General features: G+C 47.4%; 1 protein-coding gene across 1 annotated transcript in view; it reads right to left on the bottom strand.

Moving 5' to 3' along the window:
- Window positions 1-3,657: 3,657 nt before the first annotated feature.
- The window catches only part of CACNA2D3 (calcium voltage-gated channel auxiliary subunit alpha2delta 3), a 1,057,886-nt gene continuing 1,041,832 nt past the window's right edge, over window positions 3,658-19,711 (bottom strand). Inside the window, exons 36-38 of the mRNA XM_054976383.1 lie at window positions 6,971-7,083; window positions 6,379-6,461; window positions 3,658-4,027 (exon numbers count right to left, since the gene is read on the bottom strand). Of these exons, the coding sequence (XP_054832358.1) occupies window positions 3,935-4,027; window positions 6,379-6,461; window positions 6,971-7,083 (289 nt within the window). The 3' untranslated portion in view covers window positions 3,658-3,934. The remainder of the gene's footprint in view (window positions 4,028-6,378; window positions 6,462-6,970; window positions 7,084-19,711) is intronic.

The following is a 19,711-nucleotide window of genomic DNA, read 5'->3' as shown; positions in this document are numbered from 1 at the left end:
TCTGAAAGACTTCAGACAGCTTTGCTTTGGTATTTCCAAATCTGCTTAGCAATGCTGGAGCTGATTCGGAAATAACAAATCATTCTGAATCTGGCCTGATTTGGGTTATAAACCCAAACTGGTTATAAACCCAAATTGGAAACCCGAAGCGCACACCCCTAGTATCTATGCTGCCAATATTATGCTTTCTATCTGTTCCCCCATAACAACCATTCAAACTGTAAATGTTGAATGTGCTTATGTGGTACCTATTCTATAGCAAGTATAACCTGATCTATTGTGAGATTAAATATTTTAGGAAACACAACAAATTACTTCTAGTCAATATACCTGTTTATTTATGTCATTTATACCCCACCTTTCTCCTCAATGGGAACTCAAATTACCTTACATCGTTCTCTCTAAAGTTGCCAGGCCCCCTTATTCTCCCAGTGGGAGAGGGGGGAGAACTGGCACGCTCCTTTTGAGGTTTCTTGTGCATGAGCAATGTACGCACGCACTCCCAGTGTGGCATGATGACATCACTTCCAGGAATGACATCGTGTGCAGCAGCAGGCATGCTCTCACCTTCCACAGAGGCCAATTTTGGCCCTTGTGATGGGTGGGAGCATGCCCACTCCCGGTAGTGATGTCGTCATTCCAGTGGGGAGCATGCTCACTGTGTGCTGGCCTGGGAGGCAGCCCTCTCCTCCATTTTATCCTCACAACAGTCCTGTGAGGTAGGTAAGGCTGAGGGTGTGTGACTGGCCTAAAGACACCCAGTGAGCTTCCATGGCAGAGTGGAGATCTGAACCTCTAAGCCACAGTGGATGTAGTTAGTATCCTTACTTCAGAAATCAATGCAGGACAGGCTATTTCATGATATTTGTTCACAGCATACAATAGGAAGAGAAACACCTTCAGCAGTGTGATAGCAACCCTGTCAGGCAGTGAGCTCTGCTGTGACTGTTGGAATTTTGCAGGCAATCGTAGTTCTATTAGGAAAAATCCCCCAAAGAAATTATCAGGTAACACAACATACTAAAGAAGTGAGCTAGTTTTCAAATTCAAGCTGAATGAACTTGAAAGTTTGATGCCTACTTTGTGATGAAAAAGTGTCTTTGTTTTCATCCATTTTGGAAAAGTCTGACAGAAAGTGTTCCTGCTGTAAATCATTAGCAGTGGATATGTGAGTAAGTGTAAGGTGATGCACATTGGAACAAAAATTCCTAACTTTAGATATATGCTGCTAGGGTCTGAAAGGCCTAAAACCTAAACAGAAAGAGTCACAGTGGAAGTGTGATGAAAATGTTAACACAGGTTGCTGCAGAAGTGAAAAAGGCAAACTCCATGCTAGGAATTAATAGGAAAGGGATGGGAAAAAACTGGCTGTATTGCAATGCCCTTGTATGGTGTGATCTCATTTGGAATTCTGCATGCAGCTCTTGTCATCTTATGTTAAAAAAAGGATACTGCAGAACTGGGAAAAGTACAGAAGAGGCAACCAAGATGATTCAGGGGTTACAGCAGCTTCCTTATAAAAAAAAAAGGCTGGATTGTCTGGGACTTTTCAATACAGAAAAAAGATGGCTGAGGGGGCACATGATAGACATTTATAAAATTATCCATAGGGTAGAGAAAGTGGATAGAGAGCTTTTTCTCCCTATCCTTTAATTGTATAACTTGGACGCACACAATGAATTTGGTAAATAGGTTTGTGATTAGAGGTGGGCATGATCCCCAAAAAATTACCGATCAAGCTGATCGGGGATTGGCGCTGGCGACGACCCGAAATCACCGATCCACACCGATCATCTCCCATTTCCAATCCGTGGATCAGGGATCGGGGAGGCCAAAGCGGAGGGGCACCCCGCTGTTCCCAGCTATGTGGGAAGGTGGGTGGTGGCGGCAACCACCGGGTCTGGCAGGCACGGTGAGGCGGTGATGAGCTGCCCCCCCCCCTCAGGGAGGGGATGTTCACACACACACACACACTTAGAGCAGAGGGGGGGAGTTTTTAACCCGGTGATGAGCTGCCTCCCCTCAGGGAGGGGACGTTCACACACACACACACACACACACACACACACACTTAGAACAGGGGGGGAGTTTTTAACCCTTCCCTGCCTCTCCAAATAGAGAGAGAGAGAGAGAGACACCCCGTCAACATGTTTCAGCCAGCTTTTAAAAAAAAAACAGGGACAGAATCCTCCATTCCTCCCCACCCAATTTTAAAAGCAAGCAGCCAGTCTTCCAAAAGCATATTTTAAACATACACACAGAGCCGTGAATGAGGTTTTCCCACAAAATACAGTGTTTTAAAAGCAGGTTAAAAACAGAGAGTGACAGATAGAAAAACAGCCATTCTTCCTACAAAGCCCCATTTTTTTAAAAAGCAAAAAACGTTTGGAGTGCCCATGGCTTCAGAACACCCCCTTCCCCCTCCCTCCACTGGCTGTCTTCTCCCAACTGGTGGTGAGTGCGTTGCTGCTCCGTGGTTGGAAGGAAGCCCTGCTGATCAAGGCAAGCTGGGCTTCCATTTGGGTTTCCAGGGTGACAGAAGGAGGGCAAACTCAGCTCAGGCATTCCCCTGGCTCCGTTGCCAGAGGAATAGATTACTGGCGCCGGAGTGACTGGATCTCCAATCAGATACCGATTGCCCCGATCAAGCTCCGATCAAGCCCGCCCCCGAATGCTGGATCGGTCGCCGTGGACGGCACCAATCCACCAGGTCCCGATCGCGCAAACGCCATTATCGTGGGTATTTTTCTATCGTAATGCCGATTGTGCCCATCTCTATTTGTGATAATCAAATTGAAATACTTCTTTTACGCAATGAATAATTAAACAGTAGAAATCACTACTAGTAGAAACAGTAATGACCATGAGGATAGATTAGGGTTGCTGGTCCCCTGATGGGGGCGGGTGATCCCCCACTCCCCCACTCTGCTCCCCCCGCCACCACTCACCTGGCTGATGGGGAGAAAGGGCAGGGGAACAGGCCTCCAAGGCACACTCCCAGGGCTTCAAGATGACAACATTCCTGGGGTGATGTCATCGCCCCGCACTGAGAGCGCTCCTACTCTCCACACAGAGCCAATTTGTGCCCCAATGGGTCAAATTGGACCCGTTAGGGGGCCCACATTGGCTTGGTAAAAAGCACGCGCACACTCTCAGTGCCAAGTGATCCTGGAAGTGATGTCACCACGCAGGCCTGGGAGTGCACATGCACTTTGCACGCATGCAAAGGAGAAGAATAAGGTGAGTGCCAGGTCCCCTCCTCCCACCAGGAGGGTAAGAGGACCTTGTAACCCTAGGACATATTATTTTAAAAGGAGGGTTAGACAAATTCATGTAGGATAGGTCTAACAATGGATACTAGCCATGGTGAATAAAGAGAACCTTCATATTCAGCGGCAGCAAGCCTCTGACTACCAGGAAGCAACATCAGGGGAACACTTTATGTTTTGTCTCTTTGGCCTTCCAGGGCAACTGGTTACCCACTGTGTGAAACAGTATACTGACTGGTCTGATCCAGCAGGCTCTACCTATGTTCTTAAACTGGGATTAAACAAAACTTTATTTTACTGTCTTCATGTCTAGATTGAAATAAAACACCAATAAGAAACCTGTGATTTTAATATACTTTACTTAAAAAGTACACCATTTTAAATTGTTTTCAATGAGACAAAGCAGAAAGTAATGACTGTCTGTTTCTATCTAATGGTCCTGTTCTTGATGAATTGTGACTACTGCATGGCAAATCCATATTTGCATGACACGCAAAAGGAAAGATGATTTTTACATCATTTTGAGAGTTTATTTTATCCCACTGTTTAAAACCATGAAATGCTGATGTTTTAACTATATTTCATGTCTTCTAAGTTGCACCATTTCTCAGTTCACAGTTTATCCATGTATTTTAGCATGCCAAGTGATCACTCATCAGTCAATGTCACCTTGAGAAAATTGCCACAAATAGAGGAAGCACAACAAGAGCAGGTTTAGCACTCAGGCCTAAAACGCCACCACATTCTCTGGCATTCTCCTATATTTTTAGGGAGGGAAAGATAAAAAGAATGTGTCATCTTTCAGTCTTTCATGATAATCTCAATATATAGAGAGTAGCTATTTGACACAACACAATACACCATACAACTAGAGCTCTAAAAAAATTAAAATCACAACCAAAGATACATGGGTCCAGTCATTGTGCTGGCTTGCAGAACTTGTGACCTTCAAGCCAAACACAGTCTACCACCATGCTAGAAGACTAACAAGGGCTTGACTATTCCCTCCCTAATCCCTCCCCTATTATTTATCATCATTTTAAAATAACACATCAGAACAAAACACAAGACAAAATTTCACCACTAAAAGAAATAATGGCAATAAAAATTAACAATGAAGAGGAAAAAACAATCTTGTGGAGTCTATAAACATACCTGATGACCTGCCCTCAGTTTAGCAGGAAACAAATTGTATAGGCCTGAAATAGGGTTCCCAGTCCCCTGATTACAGTGGGGAATCCCCTGCTCCCAGTCTCTGCCTCTCCTCTGCCACCTATTCCCTGGCTGGTGGAGAGGAAAAGGTGTGGGGAACTGGCCTGGGAGCTCTGGAGTGTGCACCCATGCACTCTGGAGCCTTTGTTGTCATGCCTGGAATGATGCAATTCCCAGCGCGGCAACAAAGGCTCCAGAGCATGTGAGTGCTTTGCATGCATCCTCCCAAGACACCCCCACCCCCATCCCCAGTTTGGACCCCAAGGGACCAGGGAAGCATAGTGTGAAACAGCAAATAGAGTACAGTAGTTGACTTGACCCTGTGATCAAATCACTTAGGCAATGGGTTTGTTCCATTAGTTTACTTACCTTCTTTCAGTATCAGCTATAAAATGGAATATTAATCTACTTTTGCAGGAATATTGTAAGGATACACTGGAAACACATTGCATGTTGAAATAACCAAGGGAGCTTTGATTCTCAAATGCTCACACTCTGTAAATCTAGTTGGTCTCTAAGATGCTACTGGACTTGAATCTTGCTCTTCTACAACAGACCAACATGGCTACCCACCTGAAGCTATTACTAATAGTTACTACACAATAAAAGAATGTATGAAAAGCATTAAAGCTCCCTGAACTCTACAGAGCAGTTTACTACAACACTGCTAGTATCAACTGGTATTTACCATATTTTAAAGGAAATTATTTTTAATTTTTATTTATTTATATTTATGTTATTTATAGTTAGTTATTTTAGTTAAAGTTATTTATATAATAAATGGACAATTCTTCTTAAAAAGGCAATCTTCATGTAAGTTAATTCTGTTACACTTGTTTAGAGAAAGGATCCAGAGAACAAAACCCACTATATAGATATAACTCACACTCATTTTAAAAACACCAAAGTAGGTTATATTATAGAGCCACAATAATAACATCTCTACAGCAGTGATGGCTAGACCCCACTGCAATTGGTCCAGTTTTCCCAAGCCTTATTGGAAGCTTTATTTTCCTGAGACTTTTCTGAAGAAAATTGGGAAGACTGACTCTGGGAAAACTACACACTGGCTTTTTTTTTTAACCAGACCCCTCTACACTTTTTCAAAAACTGGTGATGAGTAGGGCTGCCAGCAGGGAAGGCTAGGTGGAGGATTTCTTTAAACCAAGCCTGGATGATTCTGCAGCACTTACTGCCACAAAGCTTAAGTCCAAGTTACATGTTTGGGTTTTTAACACTAGGGAATCCAGACCCAACCCATTAGAAATCTGCATGTGTAGTTTGGCCCGTAGTTGGATTCCTAAATGCCTCTTTTCTCAGTCTGTTAAGTGGAGAGGCTGGTGGTATGTGTGATGCATTGTAGCCATTTGATATTTGGACACATATTCACACACATATATTGGTTAATTGGATGAGCAGTGATAGCCATATGTGAATGAAATAATTAATGCCCTATGTTTTGCTATAAGGAGCTAATTATACATTCTAAGTTTTAATTTGATTATTTTATTGGTCCTTGTGCTGTATCATGAGGCTTTTGCAACACCATATACAAGTTCCCTGGTGAATGCTGTCAATGCTGTTGAAGGCAGCATGTGCTGGCCGTAGGACAAGCCACTATAAGCTGGGACCCAACTTTGGGAAGGCTCAGTACATAATAATATCTTACTGTTTTTCATCCCCACCCTTATTGTGAATGTCAGTGCTGTCATGACTATTCCAGAATTTTTTCGGTATTTTCTGGTTAAGTTTCTTGCTTTACTTATACTACTATGTAAGAGGCAGAGTGGACATTGATTACTATACAGTACATTGACTACAATCACATTGTCATCTGTGTATACTCAAAAATATAACTGCTTGTAGTACACTTTTATTATGTAAAACAAAATCTCACCTCAGGATGGAATCCATGGCAAGACTCTGGACGTCTCCTAATTTTGTGAGATTTTAAGCGTTCACATTTTAAGGATTCGTTATGTTCACAGAAGTTAAGGATGGGTCTTAGAATTAGGGATTTATCAAATTCCAAGTGTCCAGTCTAGTGCAACCCTTAACCCACCCAGTCTTCTTATTATGGCACATCATCATTTGAATATCCTATCTAAGCACCAACAGATAAAATAGCTCCAGATGTAAGCAAATCAAGTCACCAGAAGGGCTTTATATACTCCATCCCTCATAGTACTCTGCTATTAAAACAGAATACTTAAATCAGTCTCACATTAAATTGTCTTTATTTCCCCTGATGATGACTAGAAAAAGTAAAATTAATCCCATCAAATATATCTGATATATCAAATAAGGGAAATGTATATACTCTCCCTTATCCATAAATTAGTATCCCCAATGAAGATGCACTATTGGCTTCTTTGATCAGGCAAAAAAGAAGCAATCTGACAACTCTAAAAATTAACCAATTTTACTAATACATATTTAGCATTCTTGTGAAAAAATGTTAATGTCTCAACCATTGTAGTAAAGGATATACCTTATTTCTATTGGCTCCATGGTAATTGGTGGAATAGATTCACAGTTACACTCATTACTTACTACCACCATGAAGAGATTGCTGTTTTGAATTTGTTGGATAACAAAGGACCTGTAAATAGAAGAGTCCAATAATTAATTGAAATATAAGTCCAATTCAGAGAAACACAGGAACTGCAGCAGTGGCTAGCTGCTGCTTTCTTCCAGAAGGTTGGTATAGAAGCAGTCATATGGGATCATTCTTCAGACATCATTGGGTTACTAGATGCTGCCTCCCCCCCCCCCGGTAGTACTCATTTGCACATCTGCCAGAAGGGAGTCCATGCTTCTGAACATGGGTTGCATTTATGAGATTCAGTTCCTGTTGAATGGCACTAATTTGTCTTGTCATAAAGTGAACTTTTGGCCTGTGAAAGCTCATTTCACAATTAAACAGGTAATGAGCATAAACCAGCTATTGTTAGGCATATTTTAATTTCATTGATTCCAATGGGAAAGATTTCAAGCCTGTGTTTAACTCTCCCGCTAAAATCAATAGGACTTTGAAGTGCTTGACTTGGGTGCATCATTCTCTGAGTCTCTAAGCATTCCAATACAGCTTTCCTTAAAGTGTTAATGCCATTTTCATGCTTGTCATTAAGAACATCTTCCATCTAGAAAATTCATTTGTGTTCATTGTTAATGCAATAATAGAGGAAAGAGAACATTTTAAAACTCCATATACATTTTAGTCCATGTGGCTTTTTCATTCAATTCACAGAACATTATATGCATTTTTAGAAAAAAATTAAGTGCTGTGAAAATGGTTAATTATAATAGAAAAATGGCATACAAAAGCAAAGGGTATTCTTGCTCTGTTAGAGAGGAAGCTCTCTTGCATCTCTCAGGAACTCTCCCACTGAGGCACATCCCAGTGTTCTCCTATTTACTCTCAGGCATAATGTGGTCTACTCCTGTGCTAATCTTTACATCAGCTCAGTATAACGTGCTATGACATGTATTCCACTGAATCCAGAATAGATGTTTTCAGTTTAGTGGTCTGGCAGGGAAAGATGAAGTTAAATGAGGACTTGCACATGTGTAGATGTGGACAAAAACATATTTCCACTCAGACGTCTCTACTTAAAATACATATTGTCTTACTAAGAAAACTCTCTGCTTTTTCCAAAAATCACAGAAAATTGTTTTGGGGGGGGGGGGACAAGGGAGGGAGGAAGAGAGGCAGGAGTCTTTGAACCTACTCTGGGAAAGAAACAATTGGGAAGTCTGCAATTAAAATTTCACCAACAAAAAGATTAAACGTGTCACAGTATTCTTTAAACTTATTGAGGCTCCATTAAAACTACACTTTCTATGCTCTGTAGTATGCTGTATTTATGACAATAAACAAAATGTGCATTTGCAGTATAATGCACAGGGGTCAAACTTTGTAAAGGAACCTACAAAACAGCTGGACCATGTAGCAAAGCTGACATCACTGTAATGGAGCATCTGTGGCTTTGTGGATTTGTGTGTGGGAGAGATGGGGCCAATAAAAGGAGAGGAGGAAAATTCTTTAACAGAAAATAACTGCTAACCTTTATATATGAAGATATCTCAGAATGTCATAAATATATTCAGTCCCAAGGGGAATAGAATGCAATTCCTGTCTATCCATTTCGAGAACTGAAATAACTCAGTCCTATGCACTGTAGAATATTTCATAATTATTATACACGTAAAATTAGCTCACAAGAAACCTGAAAGAAGATACTCTGTAGTGTTGACACAATTACTGTTTTCCTAAATCGCTCATGCATTTTGAAGAAAGTAATTGTGGTGGGGAAGGAGGAGAGAGAAAGAAAGGGCAATTATTTGAGGTCATTTATTGTGTGGACTGCCCCACATTTGGAAACCTCCCTGGGACACCCAAAGATGGGGAAAGCAGAGGAAATGGAAAGAAAAAGAAATTGATAGGTTGACATGTGGTCTTTCACATACCCATTCTGTGGGGATATTGTAGTAACCTTTTGCAATTACATATTCGGTCTATACCTAGATTTCACCTAGTATATTGGAGCCAAGAAGCGTTGTAAGCTACAAAACTCTTCGGCTACAAATCAGCTTTTAGAAGCAACTTTCTCCTTCATTCAAATATACAATGGATTTGTAGGGAACCTATCCCACTATGGGGGAATGCCACACTGTTTTCAGTAAGGCTTATTCTTAGACAAATGCGCACACAAATGATTTTTTTTCCAGATCTAAACCTGAGCTCATACCTATATGAACAACCTCCTATAAATATAAAATAATAGCTGGAAAGGACTTCTTAAAAGCTTCTTGCTGCATCTTATAATTAATTCCCCAGTTTGATACCTTGTATTCAAGGTATTGTTAATACATTGCCTTTCCAAAATGAGAAAGCATTTAATGTACAAATCCATGTGAAATCCCTTCCATCAGTAGCTTCATCAAGAACAGATTCAGGGATTAGGGTTATTCAAAGCAAGTATCTATTCCATTGGCAGTATTTCTCATTCAGGAAGAAATTGTATTGGAGAGAGTCATAAGAAAGAAGGTCAAAAAGTCCTGAAAATCATAACCTGAAATACATCATCCTGTGATTCCACCTCTACATTTTCCCACTTGGCTTGCAGTATAGTCCTATACAAAGTTATGACTTGGTTTGGGCTGAGACTGGAGCAACTCTGTGTAGGGTTGCACTTCCCTAAAATGCACTTTTAGAATCAAAAAATAATTGCCACCATAACAATTGCATCTCACCTCTTTCCTTTGTGAATGTGTTTCTTGAGTCTCCCATACCATTCATTTCCTAAGCTGCTATCCAGGCTTCAAGCGGTATGCATTCTGAGGTCAGCTAACCCCATGGCTGCAGATGATTCCAGTCAGCAGTCTAGTGCTAGACACCAGAATGACTGTGATTCCCAGCAAGTGGTCTGGCAGGTCATTAGCAGGAGAGTTGAATGCTCTTCACTTTCTCAGGGCCAGCCCTTTCTACTCTGGCAGAGCCTTTCTTTAAAGCATACAGAGACCACACACAGACTTTATACACTCCACCAATACAAGGTCATAGAAAATGTAGATAAAACTTTCAGATGTTCTCCTACACACCGTTTGCTAAGTTTTCATGCAAACATCATGTAACAAAGCATAGTGCAGCCTTCCAGTCCCTGCAGGCTAATCTTGAAATGAAGCTGTAAAGATAAATTTGTGTCTGCTCACAGGCACTGGGTCATAAGCACAGGATTAGGTTGTCACTGTCAGATGAGGATGAAAGATGTGGCTGGAGCAATGCTCAGTCAGTAATCTCCAATGCACAATTTGTCAGAGAAATTTATGTGCCCTTTCTGCTTAGCAGAACAGCAGGTCACGGTTCCTCTGAATATATATTATTCAGAAGTATACAGTGGGTTCCCATTCAATTACACTCACTTCAAACAGTTATGATACCTGGGACTGTCTTGTGAGATATGCCATATGCTTTCTGATCTCGATTATTTCTTTAGAAAATGTAACCCTGCCTTTCTAACAACAAATTACAAAATATAAAACTAGCACAATCAGAAAGCATAAGACATCTGCTAAACAATGTAAGGGGACTATGATTACAGACAGGGGTCATTTCCTAGAAAAAGAACTGCAGGAACTCATTAGCATAACTCATTAGCATATGCCACACACCATGACATCACCGGAAGTGTGTCAGAAGGCAACATCCACCCCCCATCCCCAGGCCCCTTTCCACAAAAGTCTCCAGGTATTTCTTTAAAGGAAAATGGACTCAAAGCAGCTTACCCTCCTCTGGAGAGCCAGCCCTGCTTGCAGCCACTCACTCTCTCAAGTCACAAATGAAAATAAAGCAGTATGAATTCCAAGCACCCTGCGTTCCTTTGGAGCTCAGCACCACTTGGCTTGCACTCACTCACTCATTTTCTCTTCCCCTGCCAGTCACAAATGAAAGTAAAAGAGCAGAGCAGAAGGAATGCAATCAGCTTGCCTTCCTTTGGAGCCCAGCACCACTCGGCATTTACTTCTTTTCTCTCCCCCTGCCCCGCCCCGAGTCACAAACGAAAGTAAAAAAACAGAGCAGAATGAATGCAATCACCTTGCTTTCTTTTGGAGCCCAGCACCACTCGGCTTGCACACTGAGGAAAAGTAATCACGTGGGCGGGGCCAAAACCCACGTGACCTCTTTTTAGAGCTACCAGAACGCCGTTCCTGTGCGTTCGGCTCCAAATGAGCCCTGATTACAGAGCCTTTTCAGTCCTGGCTCCACAGCCTGTGGAACTCTCTGTCCAATGAGACCAGGAATTTATTTATCTTTTCACCAGGTTTGTAAGACAGAGATGTTCCGTCAGGCATATGGTTGAGGCCAGACTGGGCCTCCACCAGTCTAAATAGAGGAGGGGAAAGGAAGATTAGATCCCTCCCTGTTAGAGGTATCCACCATCCAGTTTTTTAAGTGATAGTCCTAAGTGGCAGATTGATTGCCTCCTATTAGTCGATTGCTACCATCTTGTGAATTTTTAAATATTTATACTGTACTGTTGTTATTGTTTGGTTTTAACTGTTTTTAAAGTATAAATGTATTATGAATGTTTTTATTGGATATAATCCACCCTGAGCCTGCCTGTGCAGGGAGGGCAGAATAAAAATTGAAAATAAAAAAATAAATAAAATAAATAAAAATTAAAAGCAATGAAATCAAAGTAACATAAACAGTGTAGTGCAATAGCAAAATAATACATACAATAAAAGTGCAATTCGGCACTTACCCGGCAGGCTAGAGGCCTTTTAGCCGGGTGCCGTCATTGCCTCCCTGGAAGGATGGAGGCAGCACCGGCTCCGCCCTCCTTCCTGGGTTTAGGCTGCTGGGCGGGGCAGAGCGAGAGGGAAGAACGTGCTCTGCCCAGCCCAGCTTCAGTCGCGGCTCGTCGCTTGGAGTGGGTAGACGGATCTACCCTGGGCGAGCGACGGTCGCGGCGGCTCTCAGCGGCGGCGGCGGTTCTCCGGCAGTGGAGAGGCGGCGGAGAGGCGGCGAGGCTGCGGCAGTGTCCCGGCGGCGGCGTGTTCGGTGGTGGGGGCGTCTGTGTGGCGGAGCAGCGTCGGGAGCCAGGAGTCTTGCCGCAAGTGCGGCGCAGCGTGGCGCAACGCTTTCAGCGCGGCCGTGCTGCGGGCCGGGGCTTTCTAGGCGCGGCGTCCTTGCGGCCCAAGGCCGTGTCTGGGGGGTGGGGGCGGCCTCCCTTGGGGCCGGAGTGTGCCTAACCCCCCCCTGTTGGGCCGTACAAAGCGGGGCTCTGTTGGCGCTTTTTGCGCCGGGAAGCTCAGGCCCGGGCTTGGTGGCGCTGGGCCGGTACGGCACGGATTAGGAAGGAATAAGGGGGCGCTGGGGATTAGGCCCTTGGCTGCCTGAGCAGCGTGCTGGTGTGGCTGTGGGTCTTCTGCGCTGGGGTGCCCCCTCCCCCTCCTAATTTTTCCCCTCTGGGGAGGTAGTTAGTGGCCCCCAAGTCGCCCTTAGCTTGAGTGGTGGGTTTTTTTGGTGTTGGTGGGTGCGGCGTTGCCCGCCTCCTAGGGCCTACAGCTGGAGTCAGGCTGCAGCAGGCCCACTGGCCATTTTTTCTCCTCCTTGGGCGGCCATTTTCTACAGGCAGTTTGGTGGGGCGGCCATTTTGTGGCTGGCTCATTGACCTCCTGCATTGGCATTAGCCTTTTTTGCCTGCCTTTCGTGGTGGTGTTGAGGGTACAACATGCCGCCTAAAAAAGGTAGAGGACCCCCCAAGGGGAAACAGCCGGTGGCGAAGCAAGCAGCCAAGAGGCCTTGTCCAGTTTTGTCTTCATCAGAGGATGAAGGGGTGGCTGACCAGCAGGATATTTTGAAGCGCCTACGCGCTTTGGAGCAGGTGAAAGGGTCTGTAGGTGTCCCACCACAGGAGGCTGATTCAGCGAGGCCTGTAAGGAAGGTGTCTAGAAACGCAGTTAATAGAGATATTTTACGGCGTTTATCTCTCTTAGAAGTGGCAGCTGGAGGAGCAGCTGGCAGAAGCAGCAGCAAGAGTGGCGCTGGGCCTACGGACCCTCAAGAGACGACTGGTGACGGGGAGCAAGCGTGGCAGGATGATTCTTCCCCTGTGGCTGTTGCTGTGGAACCCGTGGAGTGTGGAGGTAACGACACTACACCACAATCAGCTAGTCCATGGCCTTGGGGGCCGTGGGGCCAAGCAGTGGCAGGCCCTGTGCCTGCTCTTCCACAGGGGGCTTACATGCCTTTTGGGGGGCAGATAGCCGGAGGTAGTCAGTCTGGGACGGCAGGTGGTGCTGGGTCCCTGCTGCAGCAGGCAACGCCTGGCCCTTCAGCTTGGGGAACTGGAGCTGCTATGCCCTTCCCCAGCCCGTATTTGGGGTGGCCTGGGTATACAGGAACCCAGTGGGGGTTTTACCCTCACCTGGAGTTGGCATATGGACAGGTCCCCTTCAACGCTGTTCCATTTGGGGACACAGCATTGCCGTTAGGCAATCACCTGACTCAGGCAACCAGAGATAAAATATTGAAAGGGGAGTATGTGGACCTTTTCCCCCTGCTTTTTAGAGAGCTGGAGAAAAAGAGTAAGGATGAATTGGATGACAGAGACAAGGAGAGGCTCAAGAGGAGGAAGGTTGATAGGACGTGGAATAATTGGCTGCCCGGTTTTTTAATCTATGTGGGGGTCATCGCCAGGGCTCAACCTAGCCGGGCTATCCAACTATTTCAGTATTTGGATATTATATTCAAGGGGTATACAGGCTTCTCAGGTGCTGCATGGATGCAGTACGATGAGGAGTTCCGTATGCAGGCTGCCATGAACCCGAACATTCCTTGGGAAAGGGTTCATCAGGAACTGTGGCTGCAGGTTATGTCCCTGGCCAAGACGAACGTGTTTGACAGGTCAGACAGTGGGCATGTTGTGCATCGGTCTTCGCAGGCCACAAGCTCCCGCATTGCTGCGGGTCAGCTGGTTCAACCCTGGCTCCTGTGTTGGGAGTTTGCGTACAAGGGTTCCTGTATGCGGAAGCCTTGCCGATTTAGACATGAGTGTCCCTCCTGTGGGGGTTCCCACCCATACAATTCATGTCCCAGGGGTAAGCCTGGGTGGGGTGGGAAGAAGCCGGGAGGTGGCAGTACAGGGGGTCAGCACCCCCCTGGTAAAGGGCCCCAGCCCAGTAAGGTTGAGGGTCCTTAGGCTGCTTTTGCAAGATTACCCCAAGCAGGAGGACGCAGCTTATTTGTTTCAAGGGTTTCAGGATGGATTTAGAATTCCGTTTCAGGGTGCCAGGGCACCTTTTATGTCTGACAATTTACGTTCGGTTTTGGGAAAAGAGGACATAGTTAGGATGAAGATTGATAAGGAGTGTGCTGAAGGTCGAGTGTTGGGGCCATTTTCTGCCCCTCCGACCCCCAACTTCAGAGTATCTCCTCTGGGGGTTGTGCCTAAGAAGGCGCAAGGGGAATTTCGCTTGATTTATCACCTGTCATTCCCTAGAGGGGAATCGGTGAATGATGTCATTCCTGAGCAGTTATGCTCGGTCCGGTATACCACGTTTGACCAAGCGGCCAGGGTGGTCCGTAGGTGCGGGGTGGGGGCTGAGATGGCGAAATGCGACATTAAGTCAGCCTTTCGTCTTCTGCCAGTGCACCCTAATGATTTTGAGCTTCTTGGCTTTGCCTTTAATGGGGAATTTTACATGGATAGAGCATTGCCAATGGGCTGCTCCATTTCGTGCACGGCCTTCGAGCGTTTTAGTTCTTTCCTTGAATGGGAGGTGCGGCGTAGGGCCGCCTCTCGCGATACGGCTCATTATTTGGATGATTTTTTGTTCGCTGGGCCGGCGGGGTCAGGACAGTGCGCTCGGCTTATGGCCACTTTCATGGCCTTAGCGGAGGAGTTGGGTGTGCCATTGGCGCATGAGAAGACAGAGGGGCCTTCTCAGGTGCTGACTTTTTTGGGGATAGAATTGGACACTGTCCAGCAGTCCTTTAGGTTACTGGCGGATAAAGTGGAAGAGCTTAGGTCCAGGGTGGTTAAGATGCACTCTCAGCATAAGGTATCCCTGGTAGAGCTACAGCAGCTGGTGGGTTACCTTAATTTCGCCTGTAAGGCTATCGCTCCTGGTAGGGCTTTTTTGCGTTGGTTATGCGACGCTATGGCAGGTTTGCGGGCACCTCATCATAGGTTGCGGGTTTCAGTGGGTATGCGTGCAGATTTAGCAGTGTGGGAGACCTTTTTGGCGGAATTCAATGGGGTTTCTCTTTGGCGAGAGGTTCTCTTGCTTGAGGCGGAACTTCAGGTGACGTCGGACTCGTCGGGATCCACTGGTTTCGGAGTTTACTTCCAGAATCATTGGTGTGCAGAACAGTGGCCGCAGGATTGGCGGACATCTGCATTAGTGAGGGACCTCACCTTTATGGAATTCTTCCCGCTTTTGGTGGCGGTGCACCTGTGGGGGCAGGAACTGGCTAATCACACAGTACATTTTTGGTGTGATAACCAGGCAGTAGTTCAGGTGGTTAATGCCTTAACATCCAAGTCCCCCATGGTAATGCAGTTGGTGAGGGAATTTATTCTGGTGTGCCTCCGGAGGAATATTTTGTTCAGAGCCAGGCATGTTCCTGGGGTGGATAACGGTAGGGCGGACACCTTGTCTCACCTACAGATGGAGCGTTTTTGGAACCTCGCTCCAGAGGCCAATTGGCTCCCAGCTCGGATGCCACCAGAGCTATGGCAGCTTGGGAGACCGAAGTATGTCGGGCTATTCAAGCAGCCATCGCACCCAGCACACGGAGAGCTTATCAGCGAGCGGTAGGCCAGTTAAGGGAGTTTAGGACGGTGGAGGGTTTGGCCCATAGCTGGCCGGTACCGGTTGAGCATTTGTTACGATTTTGTATCTGGCAACGAGGTAAAGGGTTGGCGGTGCGGTCCATCAGGGGGGCAGCTGGCAGCGCTAGCATTTGTTAGCAAAGCCCAGGGGTTGCCTGAGGCCATGGACGACTTCCAGGTGAGGAAGATGTTAGAAGGCTGGGCCAGGGAAAGCCCCAGGGGTATGGATTCGCGGGAGCCCATTTCCCCGGCAGTCCTAAAGGGGCTGAAGGTGGCATGGAAGGAGGTTTGTACGTCGCAGTATGAAGCGATACTTTTCCATGCGGCCGCTTTAACTGCCTTTTTTGGGGCCCTTCGGGTCAGTGAGCTGGTTGCTCAGTCAGGAAGGGATTCCTCTGGTCGTGCCTTGATGGCCAGAGACTTGAAGTTTGAAGGGGAAGCCGTTACCCTTTCGATTCGTTGGTCTAAAACAGACCAACAGGGAAAGGGGGCTGTTGTGCGCTTGGGTCCCTGTGCTGAGGCGGAGTTGTGCCCAGTTAAGGCGTTGAGCAGGTACTGGAAGGTGAGGGGGGATGGTGAGGGCCTGCTTTTCTCTCACCAGAGCGGTGCCCCGCTTACGCGTTTTCAGTTTTGGGCGGTGACAAAGCGAGCTTTGCATAAATTGGGGTTGAAAGGGGTGAATTTTGGCACCCATTCGTTCAGAATTGGGGCTGCATCCACCGTGGCAGCCATGGGGTTTACTGGGCAGATGATACAGCAGGTGGGTAGGTGGAAATCGGCTGCTTACCGTTCATATGTACGTCCTCTTTCGCATGTTTCGAACGTTGTTAACTGATTGTTTCTTAGGTTCTGGAGTGCGCGGTGCCAGGCAATGGATCCTGATCTGCGGCCACAGTTATGTTTTTTGGGCAGCCCATCAAGCAAGACGGACTTCTGTGGGGTCGCAGCTTGGATTGAGCGAGAAGGCTGTGTTGGAGTGGCAGGGTCGCCATGGCCTCAGGTGGTCAGGACTCTTGCCCTTGCTGTTTGGATTGGGGTGCGAGCCCCCCCATATCCTAGTTATTCATTTGGGTGGCAATGACTTGGGGATGCTCCAGGGCAGGGCTTTGTCTGCTCAGGCGGAGGCTGATTTGCGCCTTATTGCCGAGCGATGGCCGGGGGTGCTGATTATATGGTCAGCAATGGTCCCTCGTTTGGTTTGGAGGGAAGCTGGGTGCCGACAAGCCATCGAGAGAGCGAGGATGAAGGCCAATCGTGCCATTCAGAAGGCTCTGGAAGGAGGGCTAGGGGTGTATTTGCCTCATCCTCGGATAAGGGCCGAGGTGCCGGGCCTCTACAGAGGTGATGGGGTGCACCTTTCTGAAGTGGGCAACCAAATATTTTTGGATGACTTGCGGCAAGGGCTACAGCTGGCCCTAGGTTATCAGTGGGGCGCCAAGACCTAAGCAGAGGCTTGGCCTCGGCGTTGGCAGGTTTTGGGGTAGTTAGGGTGCGGGCCAGTGAGCACCCTTGGTGCTTCCCCTTTAGTGGGAAGAGGGGCCTGCCTGAAGGGCTGGTACTGCTTTGACGGCTGCCAGTTGCAGGGGCAGGCTGCCTTTGGAAACCCCAGCTTGTGAGTCCTTACCTCACTGCTATACGGCTGAGGTGTTAGGAGCTTGAGAAGGGGGTGACCACGTTGCCTGGCCGGCTGGGTCCGCACCATCCTAGGGATGGGTCGCACCTGGGGCTTCGGGGCTTGCCCAGACAGGTCAGGGCGGTGGTCCAGGGGGGTCCCGTGGCCTGACCTGTACCGCTTTAGGCCCTTGCCGCTGTGTGTGTTAATGTTAATATATATAGTTAATAAAGTGGCCCTTAGTTCCAACTTGGTGTCTGCCTCTTTATTCCAACTAGGGTGGCAATTCGGCACTTACCCGGCAGGCTAGAGGCCTTTTAGCCGGGTGCCGTCATTGCCTCCCTGGAAGGATGGAGGCAGCGCTGGCTCCGCCCTCCTTCCTGGGTTTAGGCTGCTGGGTGGGGCAGAGCGAGAGGGAAGAACATTCTCTGCCCGGCCCAGCTTCAGTCGCGGCTCGTCGCTTGGCCCACCCTCCTCTCCCAGTATTGGTGCAGGATTAGCCAGCTGCTGTGTCAGAGTCAGGTAGGAATTTTTTCCTCCCCTCCTGAATTGGCAAAGTGGAGAGGGGTTTTTTCTCCTACCTTGCACCAGTAAGTGGGATTGAGGAATATGGCTGAAGGGTGGTGCCAGTTAGTTTGTCCTGGCAGGTTTTGGGGTAGTTAGGATGCAGGCCGGTGAGCACCCTTGGCGCTTCCCCTTTAGTGGGAAGAGGGGCCTGCCTGAAGTGCTGGTACTGCTTTGACGGCTGCCAGTTGCAGGGGCAGGCTGCTTTTGAAAACCCCAGCTTGCGAGTCCTTACCTCACTGCTATATGGCTGAGGTATTAGGAGCTTGAGAAGGGGGTGACCACGTTGCCTGGCCGGCCGGGTCCGCGCCATCCTAGGGATGGGTCGCACTCGGGGCTTTGGGGCTCGCCCAGACAGGTCAGGGCGGTGGTCCAGGGGGATCCCATGGCCTGACCTGTACCGCTTTAGGCCCTTGCCGCTGTGTGTGTTAATGTTAATATATATAGTTATTATGCAGCTTCCATCGCATCAGCTAGCTCTCGCCCAGCTAAATTATTTAATGTGGTCCGTTCATTGGTCTCCCAATCAGGTGGAGACCATCAAAAGTTGAATTTGGAGATAAGCTGTGAGGCTTTTGCGAGCTTTTTTACTGATAAGATCTTGCTTCTCCGCCGCGACTTACCAGCCACAGTTGATACAGTAAATGAACTAGAGGCCCCTTGGCCGTCTTCGGGACCCATATTAGATCATTTCAGCCCTCTTTTCGGGGAAGAGGTGGACAGGATTCTGCATGTGGTACGGCTTACCACGTGCCCCTTGGACCCGTGCCCGTCATGGCTGGTCAAAGCCAGTGTTGACGGGCTTCGGGATTCCTTGGAGGCGATTATAAACCTGTCCTTGAGCTCTGGGGTTTTTCCCAAGGTGCTGAAGGAAGCTGTGGTACGGCCTCTTCTGAAGAAATCATCATTAGATCCTGCTGACCTGCTCAATTACCGACCAGTTTCCAACCTTCCGTTTTTGGGGAAGGTGATTGAGCGGGCGGCAGAGAAGCAACTGCAGAATTTCCTGAAGGAGACCTCAGCCCTAGACCCCTTCCAGTCTGGTTTCCGCCCGGGACATGGGGTCGAGACATTGTTGGTCGCCCTCACAGACGATCTCCGCAGACATCTGGATCAGGGCGGATCAGCACTGCTGATTTTGCTGGATCTGTCAGCAGTGTTTGATATGGTCGATCATGAGCTTTTGACCCACCGCCTTGCCGATGTGGGGATTCAGGGGACAGCACTGCAGTGGCTGATCTCCTTTCTCCATGATTGGGGACAGAGGGTGGCGCTCAGGGAGAGGGTGTCATCTCGTAGGCCACTGGTTTGTGGTGTGCCACAGGGAGCGATACTCTCTCCATTATTATTTAATATCTATATGCGCCCCCTCGCCCAGCTGGTGCGGAGTTTCGGGCTTGGGTGTCACCAATACGCGGATGACACCCAGCTTTATCTGTTGTTGGACAGGCAGCCTGGATCGGCCCCTGATGCCCTGGAGCATGCTTTTGAGGCTGTGGCTGGTTGGTTGAGACAAAGTCGGCTGAAATTGAATCCCACGAAGACGGAGGTCCTGTATGTGGGTCATGGGGAGATGGCTTTGGGACCTCGGCTTCCTACACTTGATGGGGCAGCACTTACACTGGCCCCAAGGGTTAGGAGCCTGGGGGTGATTCTGGATTCCTCCTTGAAGATGGAGGACCAGATCACTGCAGTTGCCAGGTCTTCCT

This window comes from Eublepharis macularius, chromosome 4 (assembly GCF_028583425.1).
Source record: "Eublepharis macularius isolate TG4126 chromosome 4, MPM_Emac_v1.0, whole genome shotgun sequence".
NCBI classification, from domain to species: Eukaryota; Metazoa; Chordata; class Lepidosauria; order Squamata; family Eublepharidae; genus Eublepharis; species Eublepharis macularius.
Note: the sequence above shows the minus strand (reverse complement) of the source record. Positions and strands in the feature narration are given on the sequence as shown.